The 23581-nt window shown below is 43.3% G+C and overlaps 1 protein-coding gene across 1 annotated transcript in view; it reads left to right on the top strand.

Moving 5' to 3' along the window:
• The window catches only part of uvrag (UV radiation resistance associated gene), a 104890-nt gene that overhangs the window by 41977 nt on the left and 39332 nt on the right, over nucleotides 1-23581 (top strand). The window contains exons 10-13 of the mRNA XM_080434882.1: nucleotides 507-594; nucleotides 1340-1400; nucleotides 6305-6470; nucleotides 19453-19528. Coding sequence (XP_080291008.1) covers nucleotides 507-594; nucleotides 1340-1400; nucleotides 6305-6470; nucleotides 19453-19528 — 391 coding nt within the window. The remainder of the gene's footprint in view (nucleotides 1-506; nucleotides 595-1339; nucleotides 1401-6304; nucleotides 6471-19452; nucleotides 19529-23581) is intronic.

Here is a 23581-nt window from a genome sequence, read left to right as displayed (position 1 = left end):
GTGTTACAATTAGAGTAGTGATGACTCAGCGCCTGGGATGATTAACTCTCTCATTCAAGCAAGGCCTAGGTAAACAAGCTGGCTAGCCTACTCCTCATCACTGTGATGTCACCCCTCATTACACTGCACACATTCTCTCTCTCTCGCTCTCTCGCTCTCTCTTGCTCTCTCTCTTTCTCTCTATGGATTCCAGCTCCAACTTTCAGCCCCTTCTCTCATTTACAGTACTTATACCTACTGTATACTTAAGCCTACTTAAGCCCTTCTCTAGCGTTAACTCTGGAGTCACCTCCACCACTGATTTCCTCGCTCTGCCCTACTGCCCCAGACTAAGTTCTCCTTCCCATTCCCATACAGTACATGTGTGGTCTCCTCCTTTGATAAGCCTCTCTAACCTTGCCTCCCTGCATACTCTTCTCCACCTCTTGTCTATAGCTTTTCTCTCAGTCACCGTTGGTAAAGTCACTGCAACCATGTCGTCTGTGTGTCTGTCTTTGTCTCTCCAGAGAGCAGTTCCTCAAGTCCAACGCTCAGCTCACCTTCCGCTGTCGCCAGCTCCTGTCGGAGCTCTCGTACATCTACCCCATTGAAGTTGTAAGTTGGAGCGCACCCACACACACCACACTAACTGTATGCAGGGTAGAATTCACCCCATTTGCTCATAAAACGTTATGGCAATTCATTCCTCCCACTGCTTGCCACTCCTGTTGTACCCTACTGGCTCACCTGACAGTGAGGAGCTCCAACCGGGAGGATGTAGTGCCTCCGTTCTACTCCTCCAGTTCAATATTTCCCGCTGACGGGCACCACCCCAGCCCGTAGAACTATGTGCACTGACAAAGATCACCCTCCACTCCCGGCTCCCTCCCACGAACACAGCCAATTGTTTGTATAGATGCCCAGCATGTTGAATGCACCACGGTATATTCGAACCCCTAGACTCTGCCCCCCTGCGCCACCCAAGCGTGCTCACCCGATTTGCCTTGTAAAGACTTACTGTACTGTACAAGTTGATGTTTGGCAGATGTCACATTTTATAAATTGCCCAAAGCGAGGTGCATATCCTTTTTGGATTTAATATTATGCCTTCATGTTCTACTTTGATGCTTGATATTAGCTTCCAGCTTTAAAAACTATTTTCATTACTTTGTTGCCGATAATGTGAGATCAAGTGAATGCAGTTACTTAAATGAGACCCAGTGGTCTACAGTGAGTACAGTAGCTACATATGTATCAGCACTGAGGCCAGGGTTTTGCCATGGGGAGTTAGTCTCACTTGTCTGCCTCTTTAATGTCTGGGCCTTGTTTTTGATATAAAACCTTTTACTCAACTCTCCAGGTTAATCAGTCTGATTATGTCATCTGTGGAGTCAAGCTGCCTAATTCAGAGGACTTCCAAGGTAAGTTGTGTGTGTGTGAGAGTGACTCAGGGTTATAGGAAAACATAAGGCAAATTTACTTTGTTGCACAACACATGTCCGTCAAAAAGAATGACATATTTCCAACTGAAAAGAAGTCTGCTCAACACTCTTTTTGTTGAGCAACTTAAAAACTAGAAAAGTGCACTCCTCGGAGTGCAGATCTTCCCCAGTCCGGGTTTGCTACCCAGGCCTACTCATTTGGAAGTAAATTATAACCCATCTGAATGCAATATGGAAAATCTGACTGATACATCACATGACTCCAGGGATAATGTGTGCTGATTTGTGTTAGTTTTGGATCAACTCTGTAGGAGTATTAGCAAAAACTTTGTTTTGAAGAAGATTTTTGGTCTGGCACAAATGGCCGGGGAATGGCCAGGGGGATTTCTTTTTTACTGTACAACCTATGAATCGGCTATTATAGCGCCACCACAAGGCCGATTTGCACATTTTGGGGTATAGGTTCTTGTGCATGCGAGTGTGCATGCGATGCTGGAGATTAGCTGTTCACAGATGGACACACAGATACACACACACACACACACACACACACACACACACACACACGGATGGACAGGGGTGAAAACCTGGTGCAGGGAACAAAAAAAGAAGAAGATAAAAATTATATTTTTGATCAAGTGTTTCTGACAGTGAGGCGAAGGCATAACACATACAAAACGCAATCTCTCCCACTTCCACTCTTTGCTAAACAGCCTTAGTCATTAGCGCAAGGCTTACACTAATGACTACCCCTGGTGTAAGCGATAGAGATCGCCCTCTCCTGCTGGCTTTCCACTGCGAACACAGCTAATTGTGTTTGTTGAAGTGCCCTGGCAAGACACAGTGGGGGGAATCAAGCCCCTGTCGCCACAGTGGTATCAGTAACGTTACCCTTGCCCGGATACCCGGACACCCCGAGAACTCAAAACTAACATTTTGGTGTCGGTTTGAAGTAGCCTTGCTGTCAGGAATGGGTTGACCACCCACCCACTGTCCTCCAGGCCAGCCCTGCTGTAGAAACGATCTGCCCACAATAAACGCTGTTGGGTCCTCTTGTCTAGGATATCTAGGGTGAGTCAACCACTGCTGAGCTCCAATCTAAATACGGTTCCATGACGAAGACGCTGTTTGACACATGCATCCTTGTAATGAGGGGAGCCAGAGAGGATGAGATAGCTGTGCGTGTGTGTGTGTGTATATGCCAGATTAAGTACCCTGATAGAGTTAAAGGCAACACACTGGAGAAGGCTTGAACACAGTCCTTCCCCAACCTCCATTGAGCCCCTTAAAATTCTGCCAAGAATGCAGAAATGACTTCCTATGCATTTAAACACCGAAGACCAAAAAAACATGATCGTGGTTTTAAATTTTATTTTAATAATGGAAATAAAGGAGGAAGGGAAGGGGGGTGCACCTGGTGGTGGATGTGCTTCATATGAAGTACATCAAAAACATCTAAATAAAGTAGAGCAAATTATCATAGAAATAATAAATAAGTCCAATAGTATACAAACAAGAGGCAAACAGTAGTATAAGGAGTGGGGGCTCTGAGGTTGAAACGTAAACTCTTGCAATATTTACCACTGAAAATATCTCAGAACAGGTGCACGGTACAAAACCAGTCTTGGACCCTTGGCAACAGTAGCTTTGTTGTTACTGGAGGATCAAGTGCCTTGCTCAAGGGCACTTTTATAGCAGCTGCCAAGGTGGCACTTGAAGCTTTTCTAGCCATGAAGCCACCACTGCCTCTTCAGCAAAAAAACAGTTGGTGCAAGGCGTCAGCGAAATACTGCATTAAGAAAATAATTGGTTTATCTGGCTATGATTGCCTGAATGTCATCGCCATCATGTTTTCAAGGAGGATTGCGGGATGTTGCATTTAGGATGCCGTTGTTATTTATTTTTTACCGCATACCACAGTCGCACAAGTTCTGATAAATATGATTTTGCACTCATGACACCATGACATCCCTAAGACTCCTTAACGCTCCCCCACTTGTCATCTATACCCTGCATTCTTCGAGCTCCCCTTCCTCACAGCTGGTCGGATGAGGAAGCCCGCCCAACCCCCCCCGTCCATAATTCAGGATACTACTCCTGTGTTCAATCACTCCCTGCAGCTTCAGGCCACCTGCTAACATCCTTTAGACCAGGCTATAGAAGTACAGTGTGTTTGCCCTTCGCCTCCTCCCCCCGCCCTGTCTCTTCACCACTGCGCTTCCAGCCCAGTGTAGGTGGACACCTACCGGTGAGTGGATAAACCACCAACATGTGGTGTGTGGCAGCAGATAAAACACTTCCTATAATCAGACTGTCCTGTGAGCAGTCGATTTGGAGTCTGGAGTGTTGGCATGTAATGTAAGAGCCAGCTTATCTTCATTCCTAGCAGTGCTGTCCGGAGCACATGTGATGGGCTAGACTAGTCACTAGACACACATGCCTCTAGATGACTGATAGCACAAGGCACTGGCTCTCAACGTGGGATCTGGGGAGCCCCAGGCATCCTTGAGCGTGTTCCAGGGGGTCCCCGGCTAAATGTTTGGGTCTGTAACTCAGAAATTGTACAAAAATCACACCCTGTGTGAAGTGGGCGGTGTCTTGCTAGCTAATCACAATACTGAATGGAGTCAACCAATCATGTACAAAAAATAAATACATTTATTGAAACACTCTTTATGATGGAAGAAACCATAACTTAAAAAAAACAAATGTATTGCTTTTTTTAAGTTATGGTTTCTTATATAGGGCTATGCACATGTGTCATGTGACACTGGCCAATCACAGTCCTGAATAGACTGTGATTGGCCAATCACGGTGCAGGGTTAGGCGGGGTACATTTTTGGCCAATCACAGCGCAGGATTTGTTGTACAAATATCCAAACCTCACTTATAGGGGCGGTTTCACCGCCCAAAAAAAGAAAATGTACTCTCAAGACATTTGTACACTCTCAGAGTTAAAAAGGCGCTCCAAATTTTACAGTGTAGATTGGGGTCACAGAAAAAAATACAAAAAAAACCCCACAACAAACAAAACATTTCAAATGGGGGTACGTGGCATGCATAGCATAGCAAACTGGGGATCCTTAAAATGAAAAACATTGAGAATCCCTGGTATGAGTGGAGAAAGGATGAGTTGTAATACCCTGCACTTCACCTCGACCCTCTGACCTCTGTGCTCTGATATGTGTGGGGTCTGCTGCAGGAAAAGAAAATGCTCTATCAAGTCCAGAAATGTCTGGTTGAGTGTCAAAGAGCGGATAATAAGGCCCAGAGGGGGGGGTGGAGTTCCACATTAGGGAGTAGGGTCAACGGAGGTCCTAATCCTTCCAGGGGGACAAAGTGGAAAGGGGGGTCACAGCGTAGGGAATTCCCTAAGCGTTTTGCCCTCAACTCGGCTTTCTCTGTCAGCGCAACCTAACCCTAAGTAGGTATTGGTAAAAAATAATCTCCTATTGCACCCTGAGGTGTCACTTGCACGATCATGTCATCAGTTGACTTGACCTTCTGTCCGGTTAGAAGCAGCATCTGAGAAACCCCACCGGATTTAGCTGGAAAGCTGTACTTAGTACTTCATGGGTGTCAAAAAATCCAAGAACGGAAGAATGATACAATGCAGGGTTTTTTTCTGTTTTGGAGGGAAGACACACAGTATGAGCCAGGCAGTCCACCACTCGCCATGGCCCTGGTCTATTATTTCAAAGCATTAACTCATTCAGTGCCTGACTTATTTCTGGCAGTTTGGCTCTGAGTGCCAGAGCCAAAATTCATTGTAAAAAAAAAGTGCTTAGGAGCCGAGATACAGCCTTATTCAGTAAGAAGTTAAACAAGAAGTGAATGGAGCAGAACATTTTCAAATCATCATATCTTGGGTTCTGAATTTTTTTCCCCCAAAAAATAAATAAATATATATATATTTTTTTTTTCTTTGGGACGTCTAAAGGCCTTTGCAGACAGGGTGCGATTTTTCGCACGGAAAAAACTGACTATCATTTTTTAAATGAACACATGGTTCTCAATGACCTCATGCACACCGGCTCCGAATTTACCGTGCGGCGATGCGGTGCGGCGATGCGTTTTTTCCCCAATCGAACCCAGTTCGATTTGTGCGTCTTTTCGCATGCGGTAAAAACTGATTGACTAATCGCACCCTGTCTGCAAAGGCCTTTAGACGTCCAGTGGCACAGGGCTTATGATACAACGGACGTCTTAGACGTCCAGTGGCACTGAATGAGTTAAGATAAAAACCACCATGATTTTTTTTTAAGGCTTTGCCCCAAGCGGTACACACTGCTGCTGTTTGAGAACTTTAAACCACTTAGTGTGCTGTCTTGAAACCATTTCTCTTACTTGGATGGTTTACTCAGTTTGTAACCCTGTCAAAATGTTCACAAAAGCATCTAATTATCCTCTAAAATGTAGTTGGGCTCAGAGGGATTGTACGTGATTTTTTGCTTCTCGGGCACATTTCTGAAGTAAATTAGGCATCGTGCAGCAGCCAGCATTTCTCAGCCTTGAACAAACCGTGCCACCAAAAGCCCTTTTTTTGTATCATTTTGAAAACACAATCCCACATAAATGTGCATGCTTTTAATCTCGTTAATGGTTTGTTAACCAAAGTGTCTTCTATTTGATGTCTTGATATTTCTGTTTGTATTCTCGAGCTGTGAAGATGAATTAGGTTCAGACTGTTTATTTTTTCATCCAATAAAAGAACATCCTTAACAAATCAAACATGACACAGCAATGTCTTTGAGGATTTGTGTGTTGATACAGCTCACTGAAAATATCCTTGAATAACTTTACAAGCATGATCTGTTCAAGAAAAGACAGCCTCTTTATTTTTACACTTATAATTTTGACATCTGTTTACTTTGGTCCTGCAGCAAAGGATGATGGGAGTGTGGCAGTTGCCCTGGGTTACACAGCACACCTGGTCCTGATGATCTCGTACTTCCTGCAGGTGCCTCTTAGATATCCAGTGATCCATAAGGGTTCACGCTCCTCCATCAAGGACACCATCACTGACCGGCTCACAGAGAAAGAGAGAGAGTAAGTCTGCACAAAGGAAGAGCAAGTAGCAATCATCTTTATTGTCTATGAGTAATGAACTGAAATAAATAACACGTATTATGTTTGTCCTAAAGCCATGTATCATGATGCGTTAGCATGCCTAAGCCTGTCGATCTAATATTTTCGGTGAATGTATGACTGTTTACACGGAATGATCGTCTATTTTGACATTCCCAGAATAGGGACGCTAGGGTTCATGGTGATAAGTGTAATTAAGTGTAATCAAATACTATACATTTGCTGTCTTGGCCCGTAAACCAGTTATAACCTTGACAGTCTCATAGCAAATGCATCATGTTCTGTAGCCGTATCTTCTTGTTGGCTCACTTGAAATGTATGTGAGTCTGTGTGAATGGAAATGTTTCTCTCGTGCAGCAGGCTGACACAGGCCAAGTGGTTTCCCATGGGCCAAGTGTCTGGTAGTTTTAAAAACTTTGGTAGATTTGAACATAGTTGTGAGGAATGCATTTGGCAGAAGCTGCTGTACACGGAGCACACTCGTGAGTTAACAGTGGACAGGTTAGCCTGCTGCTGACTGTAAAGTCTTGGAACAGATTTTTGCAGTTATTGGAGAAGGCAAACCACAAAGATGTATTTATCCTTTTCTATAAGCATTTCAGCTGCTTTTCGTTTCCAACCTCAACCCCCAAGCTTTACATAGAAAAGATTTAACAATCTGTACAATTGTTAAATATAGTGAATTTGGGAATACATGCTAGTGGCTTATTCTATGTTATTATCACATTTTAGAGACACCCCTCCCCAAATTTCTTTTTTTAACAAATTTAACACATACATTATTAACATTTAAATAATAAAAAACACATTGAATAACTTGAAACAGATTCCGCAGACTTGGTAGATTGTGGTTTTTGAGAGACAGCTTTGGGGATGTTATAGATTTAGGCTCTTATGGTCCGACGTATACGTTTTTGAAACTTAATGTGCTCAAATCTTTCATATAGAGTTTCCCATCTGTTGAATTGAGTCCCACGACAGTCTGATAAAGTGTTCACTCAGTGCCTATAACTCTGTGTATTATGCTGTGTAAGTTGATAGACCAAAGACCGTATCTTTAGCTGTAGTTAACCACTTAAACCCTATACTTAGTTGACCAGGGTCCCCCAGGGCTCTATACTTGGTCGGCTCCTTTTTCCCTCTACACCAATCTCTTTGCTGTTTTCGCTGAATGTTCGCCCCAGAATAGGGATGCAAGGGTTCATTTGGTTGTCACTTTATTTTTTTAAGATTTATTTTGGGGCTTTTATGGCCTTTATTTGACAGGACAGTAGGCTGACAGAAAATGCCAGCGGTCCAGGCTTTGGTTGTCAAATTTAAGCAGCGCACCAAAAATCCTACAAAAAGAAGGGATGTCCTTAGATATCTTATATTCCCTGTAAAATGTCTTCATCCAAGGCTGTCTAGAAGTAGAGGCATTCTACATTTCATTTGGAGTGAACAAAGATAACTATGGATCTTGTTATTTCTTGTTATTTTACTCTACCCTGATAATGAATATCTCCCAGACATGAAAGAGAACTTTTTTTGAATGGTATGAAAGTGTTTTTTATAGGTTTAATAGGCTGGAAAAACGTTAAGCAAACCCCCAGGATCCCTGTGTGAGACGGGTTCCAATAGAGAAGGCGTCAAGAGAGTGCTCCATGTGACCTTTTGCATCCCTTCTCCCGCCTCCACTGCCAAGACAGACAGCATTTGACATGAGAAGCCACTTGTTTTGCACACAATTGGATCCTGTTTGATACTATTAAGTTGTTTTGTGTCCATGGTAACACTTAACCCAGTTAGACCTGAGGCCGCGGACCCCCATCTCAGGACATTTTGTTCCAGGGTACCCCAGATCAAAGCAAAGATTTGAGTCACAAATGTTCACGTTTAAAAGAAAATAGCAGATCTACAAGCTCGTAGCGCGGCACTCGGTGCCGCGCTATGAGCTTGTATATCTGCTATTTTTGAATAGCCAAATAAATCTAAAATGACACACATGCGTTCCCGGTCTCAATGGGTTAAATGTTCCCATTTTGCTAATGTATCCAAATGTTCAGACATGGCCCATTCATAGTGAAACACGTTGTTGGAGACAGGTGTAAATCTCAGTGCCCAGCACGTGTCAGTCTGTAGCATGCCCTTGGGCTGTAGCCACTGATTTCTTGCCTTAACAGCATTTAGGAAGATTTTTGCTGAATGGGGCAAATTTATTTTTATGACAAGAGGGGATGACATTGTTGCCATGGAGACATGCAAACGGTAAACTAAGAAGTTGGAGCCTGACCTGGGGCTTTATCGGGAGGGCTCGTTTGAGTCGTGATCGGTGTAGGCACCACAATTACAGCATGGGATACCATAATGAAATTATTATTTGTGTCTGTTATGTTCTTGTAACCAGGTATCATGCCTGAGTCAAAACTCCTTTTTGATAATTGCATGTTCAGGACACACGCACTCTCAGTTATGCAATGCATCGACCTTGCATTCTGACATTCCATACATGGCATACCACCCTTAAACAAGAGCTACGGAAGGGGAAATTGGTATAATCAGTATAAAGCTACTTGTGGCTATGGATATGGGGAAAGTGTGATTGCCCCGCTGGCATTGGGCTGAATTAGAAAGGGCCCCTGGAAGAGGAGGAAAGTGAAAAGATGAAAGAATCATCTCTGTCTGGATTACATCTTGCCACGCTACACATTAACAGTTGTGCGTGTGATCTTAATGTCTGCACAGTTGCCTTCGTGCAGTAAATTACCATTTTACCATGCGTTGGCCTTCACCTGTTGATATTAGCAAAACATTCCTCTCTCCGTGTCTCACACCACTGTTTCTTGTCATCAAGTGTTGAAGTGAATAGACAGCAAACGTTGCGACTAGAGCCCGACCAGTATTTCGGTTTGGCCGATATACAGTATCTGCCATTATTTTACTCGTTAATTATGCAGCTGATGTTTCCTGACTTTTAACCACTTACAACCTAATTTCCCTATTTTTGGGCATGTCATTCTAGGTGAAAAGGGCTGAAGTGGTTAAACAATATGAATTTGGGGGAGCATTCAAAACGGTGTGTGCATTGCCTTTCTTTCACTAGTCATTCCAGCACCTGATTAAATTATTTGTAGATGTGCGTGCACTTCCTTGGACTGCATAAATAATTGTATTTATAAAAAATATATATACTGTATTTTATTATTTTTTACAAAATATTGTCCAAAACATCGGTAATCGGTGGTCCAGCAATCTGCAAAATCAGGTATCGGCATCGGTTGGGGGTCTAGTTGCTACATCATTTATTGCAGATCACACACAGCACATCCCTAGAGGTTTACTTTTATTGTGTTTATTGCTTGCCTTGAGGCTGAACAAACACTGGATAAATAAAAGCTTTTATAGGTCTTTGGATATTGTGAAGTCTGCTGTGTTATTCAGGTGGCTACAAAGGAGCTGCCTGCTGATAGTAAACTGGAGTGCTCCGCTCTCATTATAGTAAATTATTGAAATGGGACAAGAAGAGATCCAGGCCACATGGCCATGTACCAGACCAGTAAGCCTCGCCAGGCCTGCGGCTCACATATAACCCTTTTGCTTTCCAAGCCGACCTGTAAACTTGGACTAGTTTGACACAAATTTGCTGAACCTGAGTTTTAACTCTACAAGGTTGAACGACTTGTCTGTTTTTATCGCCGTCTCCCATACATTCTCACGAACATGCATGCTGTTCTTCCTGAGTTGTTTAGGCACTGGGGAAGACATGCAAATAAGCACTTGCATGTCCACATCTGCACGTGTCATGCTTTAGTTGATGAAGAGCTGGATTGTTGGGTAACATGTTGAGTGCACGCTTGAGTATGTACAGTATTGTACATATGCGCACATTACGCAGGGTTTGATATATATTCTTGTATGAATCCAATGTATCCAAAGATGTATCCAAAAATATGGATGCCAGCGTTGATGTGTATGTTGCAAATCTGTGGTTGAATGGCCATCTCTAATCCCATCCCATCCAAGACAAGTGATGTCATGACAGCAGCTGGAGGGGTTCACCGTGGGGCTCTCCCCTTATTCCCCCCGTTCCCCTGTGGCTTGATGCAGGATATTTACACCAGGTTGGTTAGAGAAAATAAACCAGCAGGATGTGTGGGTGCTGGGCCAGGATGGGATGCGGATGGGGAGGGGTTATGCAGTCCAGTTCTTTTAGGTGTCCCTGAGCAGGACCAAAGATGCCAATGACCTCTCACCCCTCCTCGCCCCCATGTTTATGACTCCCTAGGCCCTGGCGGGCAGCAGACCCGCAGCACAATGATGTGTGGCAAGATGTGAAGCAACTAGTCACTGTTCAAAAAGTGTACAAAAGGGCGGATTAAAGCGTCGGAAAGAGGCAGCCAATGGTGATAAGTGGGGTGGCTGGGGATCGGTACCTCAAAGTGTGGCAGTATTAGCAGGCAGTCAATCCATCATCCATGATAGCATGAGCATAGGAACAGTTTGGGGTTTTGATTTCTTCCTCTGTTTTTGCCTCCGTGCCTGCAGAACTGTAATAGACGTCAGGAAGCTCATTTGGTTTTTGGGACGTGGTGTGGTGGACATTTTATCGGTGTACTTGCATGGCTAACTCCAGATGCATCAACGCTTGATAAAGCCCAGGATCTCCATTCAGTGGTTGTAACACTTTACAGTTTGTGCCTCAACCATATATGGTAGTTCAATCACTGCCCTGTAAATCCTATATACTCTTAAGAGCCAACAATAATTACGAATACTGTAGTTGAGCAAGAATACGGATTTCCTATTCCCACTGTGAAGATTTGTTTTTTTAAGACCTTGTTAATGGGATTCTAACTAGCGTTTTGGCCTTTAGTGCAGTGTGAGACGTATGAATGAGTCTGACCTTTTTGAGTGAGGTTAATACTTCTGTATTGCTCTCAGTCGTGGTGGACCTGTGGCTTACGATAATGCTTGCCTCACGCTCGTATATGTAGGAGGCAATTTTGCCACTGCAAAACTAATCAACGTGCACGTTGGTCCGAATGTTATCGCTTCGTATATCACTTGGGTAACTGCCAGCGTTTGGAGCAGGGCCTAGTAAGAATTTTTGAGAGCAAGGCGGAGAAAACTGCTCTTTTTTTTGGCATTTGGCCTAACTTCAGCGCAGCTACAGTATATTTTTATGCCTGATTTTTACTTGGTCGCGTGCCGTGTCTGTGTCACGCACAAAAAAAATGCAGATCTACAAGCTTAGAACGCGTCGCAGTGCAACCTGTTGTGAGCTTGTAGATCGACAATATTTGGTGCGCAACACCGGCGCACAACTGAGTATAAATCGCCCCCTCAGAAGAGCGTCCCCCTCCCTGTCAAAGACATTCTCTGAACGCAATGGTCTCTGACGACATGTTGCGCCCACATTTTGTCCTGCGGAGAGCGCAGTTCCACTGTGTCTGATTGCATGGGGGAGAACAGGGGAGATGCGATCCAGATGTCCACTGTATGATTGAGACCAGAGCGCGGCCATTAAAAAAGCAAGCGCCGCCTCATACAGGTTTCTTTTTTTCATTTTTTTTTACGGAGGTATTAAAGCCAATCTGTTTTTTTCCTCCTCATTTTTATTTATCACGGGCTGAAGGAAAAAATGGGCATTTGTGGGGATTTACACATCACTGTGTGGATCAAGTACAAAGGCACTGTTGGTGGAGGTAAATCCACGTGTTTGCCAAGGCAAGGAGGGAGGCCAGGTTGAGAGGAGAGGAACCTGCACTCTCAAAGGAAGGAGGTTATTGTTCCGGAGCTTCAGCCATTTCACGTTTCTTAACATGGACCATGTGGGCAGGACAAGAGGGGCCCCCTCTTATAGGGTCACTGCAGCCATGAGGAGAGTACTGTAGGCCTGGGCAGGTTGCATGAACTGCTCAGTGACATGACACAGAATGCAGGCTCAGAATGCAGGCTCACATACACACGTATGTAGCAGAGTTGCGTTCTATTTCACTTCTGTTGCCTATACACCAGCTGACCATTTGATTAAATGCATTAATGCCTGAGAAGAGGACAAAAGTATAATAAATATACATAATTGTCAATCCAGTAATATAACAAAATCAAATACAAAATAATCCACAAGTGGATGTATAATAATAATTAAAACAATGCAACACAATGGCAACAGTATGTAAACACTCTTTATACAAAACAATTAAAGGTAAAAAAAAAAGTCTCGATAAATAGCTGTAAATAAATCTGTGTTGCTCTCTGTACCTTTTGGTGCTATTTATTGAGACTCTTCTCGTCTTTTCCGTTTGTGTAATTTTTTTCTTAGTTTTGACCTTACTGGCCTCTAATAGTCCGAAACGCATTGTATTGCGTGTTTTGCGTGTTTTTCGACTAGCCATTTTAGTGTTCCTTTGCTTTTAAAGCACTGCCGAAGAGTATTAATAAATTGTTTGCTGCATTTTTCATTGTTTTGGGCCAGTTTGGAAGTCCTCCCCACATTGTTCATTGTGGTGGACATTTGATGTCGTCCCCACATTGTTCATTGTAGTGGACATTTGATGAAGAGTTAGAGTTTGTCTTCTTTCTATGTTTTATATACTATCATTCCAGGAGAAGAATGGCAAGAGTGAACCATTTTTGATAGCTGAGAGAGTGAAGGCTTCATTTTTGGGTGGGCAGGTTGGTTTCATAAGCGCTCCTTCATCTTGGAATCGTGCCGTTGCACAACGCTTTTGACCGGTCTTTGTCCATCCTTTGTTAAAAGGGATAACAAGAAGCATCTGCCTTGAATGGCTTTCAAAAGGATGCTGTAGATTGAATGGAATGGCTCCGCTAGCGCGGAACATCAAATTGCATTTTATACTTGCACACAGATGAGTTAAAAATGGTTGTACGGGGCAACACGTTGTTGCCAGTACTAGTGCTTTGTCTCTAGTGTTGATAGACTCATGGAAAAGTAAGATGTTTAATAACGCAAGATTGCCATGAGGTTGAAACAGTCAAAATGGTTGTTTTGATCAGTCCAATTCGAGAGCAGGGTTAGCGGCAGCTTTATAAAAGGATGCATCTGGGACGAAGTCGTAGTCTTTGATAAATATAAGCCTGCCTGGGAAAACTATGGAGTGTGATGGTCAAACCAAGCCCAGATTGTTCTCTGTTCTGCTTAACATTAAAACAATAGTGGAAAATGAAAAAAATAAAAACAATAGAAAATACAAAAATACACAGGAAAAACAGTGAGGGAGAGAAGACGAGATGAGGAGAAAAACCAGGACCACTGGATATTCTTAAGAGCACTGATGAAAACCCAAGACGACAGTGTGAGCAACCGCCACATCACTCAGGAGACACTTTTAACGGCACACACCGAGACTGCGTTACAGTTTTGTCCGGGGGCCGTAAGTGCAGCAGCGGTCATTAAAATAGCATTCACTGACAGATGCTCAGTGTAATCATTTCTCAGATATTGGAAATTACAGCTCGCCGTGATTTATATAGTAACTGCTGCCATTAGTGCCCAGACAGTTGCAATGCAGGTGTTTTTTAAAAGCAGACCCAGATGATTTATGGTCCCATGCTGTTTGAAATCGCACATTAAAGACATTGTGAAACTCCTGGTCAACCCCCACCACCAACCCTTGTACCTTTACCTTCAACCAGGGACGTGAAGTGCTGGCCAAAGCTTCCTTTCCTGCATGTGAACCAGATCTGTTTCTTTTTTTCTTTTGGAGTATTAATTAAGATGTCTAAACAGGCACGCCGGCACATGTGCAGATCCTGGGACTTTGTATACATTGCAGCAGGTCAGCCAGTCAATGGGAATATTTCCAGCATATTTTCAAGGACATACAGTACTGTAGATTAAGGCTGTACTCGACCACCCACCTGCACAGTCATGTCCTCCTTTACACTCCCAGCACTTAGTACAATCACCCTAGGGGGAGAGAGAGGTGTTTTACTATAAAATACACTAAACATACAGTACATACGCTGTATAGTCTGCACAAGGAGTACCCTGGGACTTCTTGCAGTCCTGGTTTCTTTAATAGCTTTAATACCTTTTTGGAGAGGACAGCCATTTTAAGTCTAAAAGCAAGACTCGGCTGGCCTCGCTGCCCTCCATTTTGACACTGTCATCGTTTCCCGACACCAGCAACCACATTGTATGTTTTCACCAATACCTCGGGCGGCGGGCGTTTACGAATCCAAACACATACAGCACAACAAGCCGTCTCTAGATTTTTTGGACTGTGGTCTTTGGACCACAGTACCCCCCACTCTTTCTCACAAATAGCCGGCCCACAGTACAGAATGTTGCCTCTCATAAAACACGTCATGCGTTGTTGTCACCTGCCAGGACGCCCCTGCAGTGAAACCCACCAGATTTCCGTAGAAACTGGTGGAAGTTTACCCTGTGCTAAAAGAGCTGTTGCTTTTGGATCTAAACGAAACAAAAAAGAAAACATCATTAACAGGAGGGGAAGAAGTTAATTAGGAATGGAAGATGGATGAAACAGGGATGCATGCACCAATGTCCCTTGATTAATGACCTCTTCCTTTTAGTGAGATATCTCTTCATATTCCATAGGTGTTTGTGAGTAGCAGGGCTGGTTAGACAGTACAGAGAGATGCACATAGGAGCCCCAGGGCCATGTTCTAAACATTCGGGGCTTTTCGGCGTGATGCTGCATTTTCGTTTTTTAACAACACACAGCAAGTTCCCTCCCATTGCCTCCCACTTATTAATTATGAAGTTATGTCTACATGCACAGCCAGCTCTCACACGTTTAACTGTCCCATGGGGTGATTGCTGCAAAGGATAGACAGGAAGAGAAATGAGTGGGGGAATTTTTATTTAAAAAAGAAAAAGAGAGAGATGGTTTTACTCCTGCTATACAGTCGCTGTTATTTTTTTTGTATCGCTTTGTCCGGCACAAATTGCATGGGGGGATTGAAAGATTAGTTTGATGAAAGTGGATTTCATCTTTGAATGATCCGTCTTTTAGATGGATGCTCCATTGGATGGCAGTGTTGATCACGGTGCTCGTCATGTCCCGTCAGCTGCGTTGGTCTCATGGACATAGCCCTTCAACAGAGCGGCCGCTGAGGGGGAGCAGGAGAGAATGTGTTGAAGGAAAAGGAAGGTCCGTTTGGGGGGAGAGTGTAGAAAGCATGTCTGGTGAACCTGTGTGGGAGTTTTTTTTTTCTTTTCTTGCATTAAAATAAAATGAAAATAAAAATAGTCACGTGTAACCAGACAATCAGAGGTCAGAGATAACAATACACCTGGTGACATCTGAATTCAATTTAGAGACTAAAACTGGGTGGAAACAATTTGGAGATTTAAAAAAAATGACTGCATTGCAGAACTGATGCAAAGGGAGATCCTTCATATTAGGATAACAATGTTATTTGTTTTCAAACCAGTGGACATTTTCGCCGCTGTTCTAGCCCCTGTACTGAATTCAGATTTCCCCAGACATATTAGCAGGCGGAGATCTCTGATCGTCTGGCTGCGCAAGGCTAGAGCAAAAGTAACACCATTCTGTAGGAGAGGCGAGAAGCGTGACCTCTTGCAGTTACACAAAAACAAAACAAAAACATGATGAATTATCATTTTAATGCAAAACAGCAGCAAGAGTCAAACACAAAATAGCGGACAAAAAGAACAAAAACAAAGAAGAATGGAAAAATAAAAAAACAGAAGAGCAGCATCAGTACCATGAGTGGTGCTTCTGAGGCATTTGTTTGTGTCTGTCTGTGTGTGTGTGTGTACACTAGGCCCTCCACGGTCCCGTTCTGTCTGTGGACAGACATGGTAGTGATTTGCGCTCCAGTGCTGGCTGTAATCCATTTGATCCTGCTTTGTGTAACGGAGCGCTTCAGCTCACGCTCAAGCTGCCGGCACCAGCCAAGTGATAAAAGAGAGGCTGCCTTCCGCTCCAACTCTGTTCTTTTCCTCTCCCATTCTCTTTTCTCTTCTCTCTGTCTCTCTCTCCGCCTCTCTCTCTCCCTTCACACACACACACTGTACAGTACAAAAACGTTTGCATTCTTGTGTGCGGTGTCGTTCCTCCTGTTTATTAGTTCACTCCCTCGCGCTCTTTCTTCCCCTTCCTCTCAATACCCCCTTCTTCTTCTTTGCCCCCCTCGACCCCCTCTTCTCTCTCTCTTCCCTGCTGGTGTGTAATAATATATTTGACTTTACTGGACGTCCCCGGGTGGAATTCCTCGTGTTTGGTGAACCGGAGTCTCACCAGTGTGATTTCAGACACACTGGACAGCGGTCATTAATCACCCCGCCGTGACGGACCAACTGCCTGCCTGCTTGTGCCTAGTGCTGTAATGTGCATGTGTGTGCGTGTGCATGTGCATGTATCTGTGTGTGTGTGTTGGAAGTGGTTCTGTTTTCCTTTTTTCTATGCGTGTTCATCAGCAAACAACCTCCTATCTGCTCTCGTTGGAGGAGATATCGGACGGGAATGCCAGCGGGAACGCCTGTCGTGTTGTTCTTCCCCCTCCCTGTTAGTTATTTCCTGGTGCTGAGATATGACCTCTGGCATGTTGCAGCGTTATCCATGGGGCTTGACATGGCGGGATATGCTGCAAGAGAGCCAAACAAGTGTCTGGCTGTGTGGCCTTTTAAACCTACGGTGTCTTCCTGTCCTCCTGCCAGCAGCGGTTACCTCATGGTATTACAATTCATTCCACGAGCAGCATTAACACCAGCTATTAATGGCTTCTTTCCCTCGCTGCCACACTTAAGTATCGATGTCCATGGAGCAAGTGACTGTACAAGGAGATTACTACCACACTCTGTGTGTGTGTGTGTGTGTGTGTGTGTGTGTGTGTGTGTGTGTGTGTGTACAATAAGAGACTCAGTAGGAGACTCTTTGAGTCCGCCAGTCATCAAATTATTGGCTTAGGAATGCAACAAAAACATCTCCTTTTTTGGGATTTGTAATTGAGAGAAAATAAGACATTTTTAATGTATCCCACAATGTTATTAGTTTAGTCTCTCAACTAGCAAATCAGTGTTTGACTTTCGCTAATCACGGAACATACAGTAGCACTGAATATACTGCAAGTTAAAACCCTTCAATAAATCTCTCTGTGTCCTTCGTGTATCTCGTGAACCGACCGAATGATCGACTTCAGGGAGGGAGACTGACGGTGTGAAGTCGGTCGGATCGGCAGTCGTTCATATCCACCAAGCGTTCCCAACGGGCATTGGCATTCAATGAATGGTCTTTTCTATCCATCATATTTCTATGTGCAGATGCTATAGCTGTTGACAATGTGACTGCCCATCTCATTGTCCTGAGCTAACAAACAGTAATCTTGGAGGGACAGATCTAGTTATTTTTTTATGGGGAGATTATTACCACATTGTGGTACTCTATTATATTGTCCTTCACATACAGTACACCAGGAAAGAACAGACAGGCTTGATCTTCAAAGGATTGCCAGAGTTTGTGTCAAACAAGTGCAAGGAGAAATGCCTTTGGATCAGAAAAGATGAAACTCAGTATGAAAACAGGAGAAATGTAAGATTTGGAAACTGCCATGTTCAGTCATTAGTTCACTTTATTCATATATTTTAAAGAGAAACACATCTTTTAAGAGTATGAGGTGAAAAAAGGATTGCTGTATTCTAACGATTGATATTGAATTCGGTTTCTATTGAAGAGAAAAATAGGGCCTATGTTTTCTATATTTTCATGTCAGTTTATTATTATTCCAGCGTATTCTGTTAAAGGTATGTGTTCCTACCAAAAGATAAAATATATTTCTGTTCGCATGAATCACTTCACTTTGGTTGCGCTGGTCAGTATTGTTTAAGGGGAAGCGAACGTCGCCTCAGTTGGTATTTTCCAGCCGGAGCGAAGATACAGAGGCGATGGAACAGTTCGTATGGCGTCGCCTCGTTCGCTCCGCTCGAGTCGTGTCTTTGCATTGACTTTGTATGGAGTCGTGCCACTCGGAACAAATATTTTATCTTTCGGTGGGAACTTACCTCAATGATATAATCACCATATAAATTACATTTTTAATTATTACATACATTTCTGCTCAGGTGTTGTATGTGTGCACTAGTGAACTTATGCCTGGTTTGGGCCTTTTTGTGTCTGTGCATGAGTTTGAGTGTGCTGTCAGACTGAAGCCAAGCGCAGGGCATGGAGCTGGTCCCCAGCACATCCTCATCAGTAGGGGACGAGCAGACATTATGCACATAATGACAAGAAGGGACAAGTCCAGCCTTTAAATCCTGGCAGCGATGAGAACTTTCCCACCCGGAGTGTCAGCATTCTGCTGATACCCGGGGCTATCATTCCCATCACCCATAAGCACTTCCATGGCAGTGTTTTTTTCAAAAATCATCAGTCCCTAACTAAGACATCAGACCAGTTCCAATGGGACTTTCCCACCACTCAGAGGGAGAAACGTTCTCTTTGTTCCTTAGCGTGAAGCGGGTGGACAGGGCTTTTCGGCTCCTTCCGCTCCCGTTTGATATTGCAGATTAACCAAAATGGGGAGGTGGAGGCTGTGGTATGGGATCACAGACCCCAGACTGGCCTTCCACAAGCATCTGCAAGTGTTACAGACTGTAAATGCTGCTGGCTACAGAAACGGAAACTGTCAACAACGGAAGAATTCCTTGCCAATTACAGAGTCAGAAAGAGATAGATTGGGTTAAGTCTCCGAGGGTTGAATTTTCAAGGAATGCAAAACATTTCAATTCCCAGGAGTTGATCAATATGATATTTTCAAAAGGCCCAATATGTGTTATGTATGCTTCTTATTTCTTTGAAATGTTAGTTGATCTTTGAATGTTTCCTCATAGGACCTCCACACTTGTTTAAAACATAAAGCCTGTTTTTATTTATTTTGTCTTTTGCACTCCATTGGTAAACCACTGTTTGTGTGTGACTTCAGGTTTATTCTCTTCTCTTGTCTTTTACAGATTCCCCTTGTACCCCAGAGGAGAGCGGTTTCATTTTGAATACGGGGTCTACTTGCTCAACAAGAATATTGCCCAGGTAACGTGTGAACACACATCTGTTGCACACATCCTCCCTTCAGAGGTTCGGGACGTTTGGAAAGGCATCGAAATTATTTTGACAATTCACGAATCTCAATATTATGGGAAAATCATCCAGTTCTGGAAGAAAAATCTTTAAATTCACCCCTGTACAGCAAATGTTTTTTTTTTTTACAGAGGTCATGTAGTAGTTATTAATATTTATGTACTGAAACTTGAAAATGGAAACACCCACACAGAGGAATGTGCACACAAATGTATGGATTCACTTTGGGGTATAATATAAGAAGTGATGGTCATGGTGATAGGACTGATGTTGGATCAGATGTTTTTCTTAGATCATTTACAGTATATCCCTCTCTGGAGACATGTACAGTATTTGGAGAAGCACATAGCCTCGTAATGAATTATGTGTGTAGGTTGTGTTTTTCATTTTGCACACTAAATTAAATTTTCCGATCTAAATTGGTTTCTCTCTCTCTCTGATATTCACCTTTCCCTCACACAAAACACACACACACACACACACACCCACACACACACACACACACACACACACACAAACACAAGCCTCGGGGGAGGGTCGAACTCTTGACCTATCTGTGCACACCTAATGTGGTGACCTGGGTGTCAGTCTCCATGCTCCCCGCAGTCATTTAGCATTGAACTTAACAATTTCCATCCTATTGGCTGTCTTTCTCCCTAGTCCAGCAGTGAGTTTGTGGAATGAAGGGCCTCTCTAGTGAATTAGATGGGGCAATTAGCACTAGCAGGTGGATGGTTTCAAGCTGAACTGCACTTTGGGAGGTTTAAGTTGTAATACTGGACCACAAGCTGCTAGCCAATAACCTGATCTGCCATCTTCCCACCAGTCCAAGAACACGAAACTGAGGAAGATGGGAAAACATTTTTGACAGCAAAAGAAAATAAGGTTAAACCAAAGGGGACGGGCAAAGGGACCTGCTGGGTTTTGAATAATCTCTGGATATACTGGTTGTCTGGTTTATATATTAAAACATTTCTTGCATGTAATGAATGTTAAATGATTTCCCCCCCAATGTTGGTTTGAATTGTAATGATATAGGAGAGGTTCAGATCGCATATAGCCAAGGATTCATAGACTTTTTGCCTGGCACTTTCATGCAGTGGCGAGTAACACCAAACCCAAATTTAATCTGACAGTCATTCCATCACTGCTGGTAACCCTCGGTGCTGCCAAGCCAGAGGCGAAATATTAGCTTGGAAAGAACTGCTTAGGATGGTGTCATTTGATTAACTTTACCGTACTGTAGTAACTGTCATACACACACACACACACACACACACACACACACACACACACACACACACACACACACACACACACACACACACACACACACACACACACACACACACACACACAATATACATATACAGTATGTGTGTTTGCACCACTGTGACGTGTGTTTGCACCACTGTGACTTGTAACCTCCTTTAAGACCTGGCAAAAATTGTTGCTGTGAACCTCAAAGACTCCCTTCATCCCTCCCAGATGTTAAATGAATTGCATTCTTCCATGACATTCTTTAACATGTGGGGTAACTAGGGAATCTCTAGACAGTTGTGAGGCGGTCTTATCTTGAAATACTACTGGAAATGTAATACAAATCAAATTTAGCTGACCTGTACCATACAAACGGTAGTCCATTCGAATGAATGAGAACACAGCAGGTGCTCCTGTACCTCGTCCTTGATGAACCATGGAAAGTTTCTGTCTTCCCCTCTGCACTTCTTCATTTATTTGGATCCCCATTATTTATATTATTATTTATTTGGATCCCCATTTAAACTCCAGTGTGAGGCCGCTCATGGTGGAAGTTCAGCATGCAATGGCATTTTAGCTTGCACTGATTGGTATACAGTATATATATCAGTCACATTTTTATCCTCCTAAATCCTTAATTGGTACTGTACATATGTAGCTATACATTTACAGATTGATAACTGATAATAAAGGTGTAGTAAACTGTGTGATGACCCTCTGGTTTGCCAGGGACATATTTGCTATTTGCCAGGACTTGCTGTGCTTGCTGTGCAGGCACAGCTAGACAGGGACTGCTAGACAGGGACCGCCATGAAAAGCTGTCCACCTCTATTCATGTTCTCTCCTATATGGAGAGAAACACTTTTTGCTCCTTTTTGTTGTTTTGGCTTACAACTAGCCCACACCATACATTTTTACTCATCTGCCCATCTACACTACTTCATGGACTGACAAACCCTAGAGCACTTCTGTTCATTACTTGTGTGGTTATTAATATAAATTTGGCATTTTCTTAACTCGTGTTCATCTCTTATTTGTCGTGGCTCTTGTGCCGGGTCATGACAAAGCGGTGGCTCATCCGTTCCTGTTCTCCAATCGTGACAAATTGTGGGCTCGTGTTTGGACTTCAGTTTTGTCTTAACTTAACCCAGAATTTATTTGAGTAGTGTTAATTTCGTGGCCCCTGTGAGAATTGTCTGGCGGGCTGCGAGGATGGTTGTAATTCGTATGTTCAGATCTGGCAATGTTAGGGAGGGGAATTGTCTATTATGGCTGCCACACATACAGTACTGTAGTTTAACCTCATTAACCCTGGCGTCCCTATTTTGAGCAAATCGTCTGAATTGTTCAAAATCTTAGATTTTATTTTAAAAAGAAATTAATTGCAAAAATCTACAAGCTCAAAACACATCACATTGTGAGCTTTTAGATCTGCTATTTCCACTATTTGCTCATTGAGGTCATTCATTATTGGGGCGTGTCTCAGTTTTGGCTTGTGCTGGGTCCATTTTTAAGGACAGAGGATTGTAGGTATTGACTAACTGGTGTGCACTAGTTATATTTCTGATATCCCCTCCGAGGTTCAGCAACGTTTCCTCTTTGGGTTTCATGTTGGTACTGTAAGTGTTGTGGTGAGTGTGGTTGGAGCAGTTGCCTCAGGGGCACATCTGCAGTTTCAGGGAGGTTGCCAGTGTGCTGGTCGCCTTTTACATACCAGCGGGATCTAGTGTGTAAATAAATACCCATCGCTAGTAGCCACATAAAGACTAGGGTTGAGTTAAGATGTGATTAGGCAGATAGAGGGGACACGCGTCTTTTCAGTCCACCTCATTTATGTCTGGTGCACACTTGTGTCAATACTACACAACCACTTGCTTCCAATGGTTTTGTTTAGTTTTTTTTGTCATAAAGCTCAGTTGGAGAAGCAGCTGGATAAATTCACAAGACCAGTCATTGACGATTTCTGGGTTTCGATTTTTGAAAGAAAAAAAGGCTAAATCACTGTGCCTTTAGTGGCATGATGCAACCAAAGCTCAAAGCACTCGATCTGGACTCCTATTTGTTCTGTATTTGTACTGGCTCTTGTAGGAACTGACATAAAAAGAATATCATTGAAAATCTTTTGTGAAACAGGTGCTTGTGATCAATTGATGTAGGCTTCTGTGCTGCCTTTCTCCAACGATTAATACTGGCAGTTACCTCCATCTGTGGTATGGGGTGAATGTTTTAAATGTCTCACTCAATAAGCTGATGCTATCTTCAGACTTGTTTCGAGGCAAGGTTTCTATTGGGCTGCATCTGGTGCGGCCAGTATGGAGTCACTTTGATCTCTAACACTAGAAAAGAGACCGTATCAGTGTGTTTAAAAAAAATCTTTTTTGGGTGCTCAGATTCCATTTGACACAGAGCCATGTCTGTCTTGGTCATGGAGTGTGATGAATCTCCGGCTCCATTCGCCAGGGCTTGTGCTGTTCTCTGCTTATCTGTTGCAGGTTCCTGGTGGATGCAGCCGGAAGGTCATCAGCTCGACTGGGAACACCTCGGTCCGAGTGTTACCTTACTCCCTAGGCCTTTAAAAGCTGTCCACTACTAGTCAATGGAGTCTGTCTCCTCTATGCACCCTTGCTGTTGCTTTGACCGTGCTCATTTTTGTTCTTTTGGTTTACAACATCACCATACATTTACCCCATCCACCCACCTACACTACTAATGTCACTGACTGACACACCCAAAAGCGCTTTTGTT

The sequence above is a fragment of the Gymnoscopelus braueri genome, assembly GCF_963280865.1.
Source record: "Gymnoscopelus braueri genome assembly, chromosome: 8".
NCBI classification, from domain to species: domain Eukaryota; kingdom Metazoa; phylum Chordata; class Actinopteri; order Myctophiformes; family Myctophidae; genus Gymnoscopelus; species Gymnoscopelus braueri.
Note: the sequence above shows the minus strand (reverse complement) of the source record. Positions and strands in the feature narration are given on the sequence as shown.